The sequence below is a fragment of the Vombatus ursinus genome, unplaced genomic scaffold (genome assembly GCF_900497805.2).
Source record: "Vombatus ursinus unplaced genomic scaffold, bare-nosed wombat genome assembly UNPS02014884.1, whole genome shotgun sequence".
Lineage (NCBI taxonomy): Eukaryota > Metazoa > Chordata > Mammalia > Diprotodontia > Vombatidae > Vombatus > Vombatus ursinus.
In genome coordinates this window covers 3,202,638-3,209,736 of record NW_020954662.1, presented here as the reverse complement: position 1 = coordinate 3,209,736, position 7,099 = coordinate 3,202,638, and the positions used below count along the sequence as shown (strand labels likewise).

The 7,099-nt window shown below is 47.5% G+C and overlaps 1 protein-coding gene across 1 annotated transcript in view; it reads left to right on the top strand.

Moving 5' to 3' along the window:
- Window positions 1-264: 264 nt before the first annotated feature.
- Window positions 265-7,099, top strand: part of PADI1 (peptidyl arginine deiminase 1) — a 58,689-nt gene continuing 51,854 nt past the window's right edge. Inside the window, exon 1 of the mRNA XM_027842770.1 lies at window positions 265-446. Within this exon, the coding sequence (XP_027698571.1) occupies window positions 355-446 (92 nt within the window). The 5' untranslated portion in view covers window positions 265-354. The remainder of the gene's footprint in view (window positions 447-7,099) is intronic.

Here is a 7,099-nt window from a genome sequence, read left to right as displayed (position 1 = left end):
TACACCCCATCCTTCTGCTTGCCCTGGGTCCAATAGCTGTTCTAAGCCGTGGGCCCCCCAATTCCCTCAAGTAGCTTCTCCACCTGATTGTCTCTCAGCTGTTAGATTGACAGCATCTTAGGACCTAATAATGGAACCCTAGGCATGGAGCCAGGAGGTGGGGACAAGGGCTGTAGCTAATCAGGTCACAGGGTGAAATTAAAAGGCAGGCGGAGGAGGGTAAACCATCAATCTTTGTTCCTGCTCTCCCATTCTTTCGTTGTTCAGTGTGCCTCACCTGCCGGAGCCTGGAGGACCGGGGACCGGCTCCGGAGGGAGGAGGCACCCACACCCTTCTGTGCTGAGGTTGTCAGCATGGCCCAGCAGAGAGCAATTCGGCTGTCCCTGCAGAAGCCCACCCACGCTGTCTGTGTGGTGGGTACTGAGACCGCACTTGACATCTACCGGTAAGGGCCTGGAATTTCCGAGCCTGTTTCTTTTCATCTCATGATGGCTCTCCGCCTTCCAGGAACTGAGGGTGTGAGTGAGGATTTGCACCAGGCTCTCGGCAGGGGGGCGATGTCTGGGGAAGCACTCTACAGGTTGCTGCCAGTCAGGTGAACCTGTCCCACTGGAAACGTTACTGGATCACTGCCAAAAACACGAGGTGTTTTGACAGTATAGAAGGCGGAGTGGGCAGCTGCGCCAGGGAGGCACTAACTCTGCCAGCTGTTTCAGATGGGGAATCTCGCCTCAGGAAAATAAATTGAAGAGCATGGCTTGGGGTAGGGGCATGTGTGGGGCGAGTCCAAAACTAGGAACGTCATCGTTTGGACCATGGGCAGGGAACTGGGAGCTTGGGAGGGAGGGAACCCTGCATGACCCCCTCGCCAATGTCCAAGCTTCCAGGGGCTTGGGATAAAAAGCTTATTGGGAGAAAAGGAGCTAAAGTGATTGGAAATTCAGGGGAGAGGAAGGACGATGTGGGTAGAAGAAGCCATCAGATCCCTCTCTTTCAGTACTTGGATAAACCTGAGCTCTCTTGGTCTCTGGTTTAGCCTCTTCCTTTGGGAGTCTAGAGATCTTGTTTCAGTTCTGCCACTGACCAGCTGTGTTCAGTTTTTGAAAGTTATTTCTCTTCTTTGGGACTCTGTTTCCTCCTATAAGAGGAAATTGGACTAGATGGTTTCTACCCTACCCCCAACAGCTTTGACATTCTGTGTTCTAAAGATCCTCCTAGCTCTGATAGCCTGTATTCTAAAGGTCATCTTAGCTCAGACAGTCTGTGTTCTAAGGTGACTTCTAGCTCTGACATTCTCTGTTCTAAAGACCCTCCTAGCTCTATCCTGTGTTCTTAGACCCCTCCCAGCTTTAACATTCTGTGTTCTAAAGACCCTCCCAGCTCTGCCAGTCTGGGTTTCAAGACCCCTCCTAGCTCTGACATTTTCTGTTCTAAGGTTTCTTCTAGCTCTGACATTCTCTGTTCTAAAGACCCTCCCAGCTCTGATGTTCTATATCCTAATGCCTTTTCTAGATCTAACATCCTGTGTTCTAAGGTTCCTTGTAGCCCTGACATCCTGTGTGTTCTAAGATCCCTTCAGGTCTGACATTCTGTGTTCTAAGGACCACTTCCGTCTCTGAAATTCTGTATGCTGAGTACCCCTCCAGTTCTGATTATCTAGGACCCTCTGGTTCTTTGCCACACCAGAACCTCAGGGGTACTCAGGTGGTCCTGGTGGTAGAGAGATTGTTACTTTGTGGGGTCAGGTGGGTCCAGAGTGAGGAAGCTTGACCTGAGAAGGGAACCTAGCCCTGTCTGTTTCTGGAGAAGATTACCTGGGTCTGCGCTCCTCAGTTTACAGGCTGTGAATTTTGGGGGTGAGGAGTGAGCACACTGTCACTGAGTCACAATCTGGCTTTTCCAGGACCTCTCATGACCCTGTTCCTAGTTCAAGACCACCTGATAGGAAACTTTTTTAAGTTCCTCCATAAATTTAAATGCAGATCTGGAGTGAGAGGATTTGAGTTCAAGGCAGACTTGCTAGTTGTGAAACTATGGGCAAACCCTTCCACTGTGCTGAGCCTCGATTTTCTCATCTGTGAAATGGGAAGAATAATACACTATCTACTGCAATGAATTGTTGGCATGACAGTATCCTGCAAACATTTAGCTCTTCTTATCTCCTGGGGCTAGCTGGCCCTTGCTAGGGATGCCACAGAGGGCATACTGGACGTGCTGGGTCAAAGGTTGGCTTAGAATACCTCTGACAATCCTTTGGATTCTGAGACGGGATGACACTAGATGTTGTTTCTTCCTCTTTGGAATAATGAAAACGGTGCTGGGTTTGGAGGCAGAGGACCTGGGTTCAAAACTTGGGTCTGCCACTCAGTACCTGTGTAATCTTCAGCAAGTCATTTTACATTCTCTGTGCCTCAGTTTCATCATCTGTACAAGGAAAGCCCCAAGTCTACGAGAGCTCTAAGTCCCCTTGACAAGAATCAGTGTTGTATAGTGGAAAGAGGGCCGAATTTGGAGTTCACATCTCAGCTCTGCCCCTTATTACCCATGTGACCCTGGGCCAATCACATAACCTCTCTGTGCCTCAGTTTCCTCATCTGTAACGTCAGGGGTTTGGACTAAAGACACCTTCTAGCTCTGTGATCCCAATCCAGCTCTGAGGTGGGAGGGGAAGAAAGGGCAATGGTATCATTCATAAAGTTCAGTCTTAAGGCAACTAGCATCCACCTGGGGTAGGAATGGACGATAGATAAGGAAGAAGAAAAGAGCCCCTTCAGGAAAGGTCCCAACGTCCCAAAGGTGGTGGCCTCCCATGACTGGTGTGGTGGCAAGCACCTTGGAGTTGAAGTCAGGACGGTCTGGACTGGAATCCCCCCCTTGGCAATGACCCACCCTATGTCACTTCGTCTCTTAAGACCTCTATGATCCCATCTATGAAATTGCCTGGCTGGCCTCAGTTTCCTAAGAAAAGTGCTTTGTCATCTTTACAGCCTTAGAGCAATGGAGGCCAGTACTCTCATTGCCGGCCATTTCCTCCTCCTGTTTCTATGCCAAAGGCTGTGGACCTTTGGAAGCCACAAGGTACCCTCAGCTATGTCCCCCTCCTTCTGGAAAGCGCCCATCCCCTGCACCAGGAATACCCACAGTATATGACTTGAACCCAAACCTCTGGAATAATTATCAAGGTTTACATTGAGGTGGCCCTTGGAAATGTTTGCAAAGCACCTGACAGACATGATCCCATTTGAGCTTCCCACCTCCCCTGTAAAGGAAGGGATGTCCCCATTATACAGATAAAGAAGCTGAGGCATGAGATATATAAGTGACTTGCCCAGGGTCACACAGCTAGTATCCAAGTCTTTCTGACTCCAGGTCCGTCACTCCTTCCCCTCTGTCACTCCATGTTGCTTCTCTTAGTAGGATCCCGTGTCTGATGCCCCTGTGCCTCCTTTCTATACCTCTAAGAGGAAAGGGGGAGAGGTTCTGCCCTAGAAGGGCAGGCTCTTTTGGGATCTCCAAGTACTGTAAGGTACCCTTCAGAACTAGAATTCAGAAAGAGAGGCACGGCTGCTCTTGGCCTGATCTGGCTCTATTGTTGGTTAATTTGGCAGGGAGAGGATTCAGAGTGCTTAGTGGAAGGGCAGTTGGGATTTGAGCCAGAGGCACAGGTTCCCAAGACTATTGGCGACCTTGGGCAAGTCTCTTATCATTGCTCTGCCTTTTTGTCCTCACCTCTAAAAGGAGACAATGAAACTAGATGGCCTCCTTCAAGTTATAAGTCTGGTGATCCTATGAATGTCTGGATCTTGGTGAGGACTCCTTTTACAGCCCTGGTTGGGGAGGCCTGGGATAAGAAAAATCATCATCAGAAAGGCCATGACAGCTGTTTCCTATCTCTAAGCTAGAGAAATCGAGGTTAGACTCAAGGAAGAACCTCCTAGTAGGGAGTGATCTGGGTGGTGGAGGTAGAGCATGGAATGATGTTCTGTGGAAAGAATCATATGGTCTAGCCCTTTTATTTTACAAAGGAGGGAACTGAGGCCCAGAGGTGTAAAGTAACTTATCTAAGGGGATACAATTAGTAGGTAGCAGAGCTGGGAATTCTGCCTCATGTGCCCTGACAGTAAATCCCATCCTTCTCCCAATTGACCATACTGCTTGAGGGGGCCATGCTGGTTGAGGGGGCCATACTGGCCAGAGGCAGCAGCTGGGCTGGTTCATCTCTCCAGAAGCTCTTTCTCTCACTTCCTTGGGAAGTGTGTCTTAGAGGCAAGGACCTTGGCATCCCCCAGGCTTGGCAAGTATTTCTCAGCAGCCCTGGATGCTAACTGCTGCTGCTGACTAGCCAGGTTCATGAGGGGGTGGTATGACCCCTGGGGACACCACTTGCCAGTCACCTGACTTTGCCAACCTCCCAGGCTCATGGAGAGAGTTAATGGGGTGTCATGGGGGTGACCTCATGGGAATGATTAATTACCCCAAAGAAGCCAATGGGACTTGGTTTGGAGAAATATTTGTGTTTCGGTAGCTAATTGCCTGATGGCTTGAACCTGGAATATCTTCTTCTTAAAGGGACCAACTTCCCACTTTGACCCTCCTCAGACGTAGCATGAGGCAGTAAAATATCTCCCCTCCCCCTATGTCTCCTCTACCCCGAGGTGTCTAAAAGGAGCCCTAGCAAGTTGGTCAAGCAGTCTCAGATGGGAGATGGGTCAAGGAAGCCACCTCATGACCCCTGATTCATTTGGGATGATTCCAGCTTGCCCGGTTCCCCCTCCTGCCAAGGCCTTCCTTCTTCCCTGCCCTTCCCTTCCATGCTTGGCCAAGCTCCCCAGCCTTGTCATGGCAATAAAGAGAGAACCTGAGACTGAACAAAACCCCAAACAATGCAGTCCAGCTAATCTCAGTCTTAATTGGCCGCCCAAAGGCTCGGAGTCAGAACCCTGTGGGGTGGAGGAGGTTAATGAGGGTTAATTAACAAAACCAAAGAAGACTTTGAGGAGCTCTAAACCTCTCAACTACCCTCATCTCTTTGAGTCCCCGTTCTTCCTCTCCTGGTTTTCCCTCCCTACTCCCCATTTGGTTGATGCTTTATTGATGATCTTTGAAAAAAAAACCACAATCACTTCCTAATGATTCTCCCCAGACTCCCACTAGAACCCTCTGTTGGACAAAGAAGTACAATAAAGTCAACATATTGACCTTGTCTGACAGTGTCTTGCATTTGTATTGGTCATCTCTGTCTGCTGGGAGGCTGGAGGCACACCTCCCCTCCTCATCTTGATCAGACTTCTGAAGCCTTCCTAGTTGTTTTCTTTTACATCCTTGTGGGCATCATTTAAATATTCCTCAAGTTTTGCTTATTTCATTTTGTATCCCGTTCTTACAAGTCTTCCCTAAATTCTTCATATTCATTTCTTATAGTGAAGTAATATTCTATGACATTCAGTTACCACAATTTGTTTAGCCATTCCCAAATTAATGGATATCTGTGTGTGTGTGTTTCTCTATTTCTGTCTCTGTCTCTCTCTGTCTCTCTCTCTCTCTGTCTGTCTCTCTTTCTCTGTCTCTCTCTCTCTCTCCCTCCTCACAAATAACATTTAGAGAACTTTAGAATATAGAATATGTTCTAGACTATGAATATGAGCTAGAATGGAACTTAGAACATAAAATATTAGAAATGGAAGGGGCCTTAAAATATAGAATATCAGAGCTAGGAGGATCCTTCCAATACAGAATTAGAACCAGGTGGTCCTTTAGAACAGAGAATGTCAGAGTCAAGAGGTTCTTAGAAGGGGTTTTGGCACGTAGAATGTCAGAACTGAGAGGGACTTCAGAGATCATGTAGTACAATCTTGTGGGAAGGGAAGGGAATTGATTTCTCTTGCCACCTCCCCACTCCTCCATCTCCTAACTTTTGGAGGGGTGTTTCCTGTTACTGGGCTCTTTTCTCCTTTATGTTGGCTTCTTTCTGACCTGTTCTGCTTACTGCTTACTGCCTGACAATGACATTCCTTTTCCCTGAAGCTCTAACTACTTGGTCCTCAGATCTTCATCTTGGATGTTCCCTCCATATTCTAATACCACCCAGTTTTACCTTTAGCCTTTGCCCTCTGCTGACTTCTTGACTGAGCCACCTTCTTAGGCTTTCCTTCCTTCTTAGCCTCCTTCCTCCTTATCCCTATAGGTCTTCTTCTCCGTCTCCCAGGTTCTCCCACTTTAGTACTACCATTCTCTTTCATCTCCCTTTTTCTTTAGTGTCTTATAGGGTGTCCAAATCTTTCCCAAAAGGGCCAGGACCCTGCTGTTCTTTCCCCACCTCACCTAATTGAGAAAAAAAAACCCCAAAGCCTCAAAGGCTGATTTCCCTTTGCCTGGAGCATTGGCTTCATGGGTCTCTAGTAGAGTCCATACTTCATGGTACATATACAGTCCTTCTTTTCCTGGTCTTCTGTAGTTGGGTCAAGAGAAAAGACGACCATCGTTGTGGATCCCAAATGGCCACCCATTAGACATTCAAAGTACATCATCTTAGCTGGGCTATCACTACTTCTCATCAATCTTTCTGCTTTACCTTTATCAAATCATTATCTCATTCCTCATAATGACCCTTCCAAACCTTTTAGGGTACTGTCCATTTACAGGATCATAGATTTAAAACCAGAAGGAACCATAGAGGATATTTAGTCTGTAACCCTATGGTGCTTACTACTCCTTTGACCTTGGGTAAATTGCTTCACTTCCTTGGACCTCAATTTCCTCATCTATAAAATGAGGGGTTGATCTAGACAGCCCCAAAGGTGCCTTCCAACTTTAAATCCGTGATCCATGATGGTGTCCAAAACAGAATTAATTTTCCTTCCCCTTAAACCTTCCTCACCTCCTACCTTACCTATTACTGTAGAGGACAACACATCCTCTCAGTCCCACAGGCTCCCAACCTAGGAGTTATCTTAGAATCCTTCCTCTGTCTCACTCCCTCCCATATAAAAGCTGGTGCCAAGGCCTGTCAATTTCACTTCTGTAGCCCCTCTCATCCATTTCACCTCTGCATCCTCTCTTGTCCATTTCACCTCTGGAAACTCTCTTGTCCATTTCACT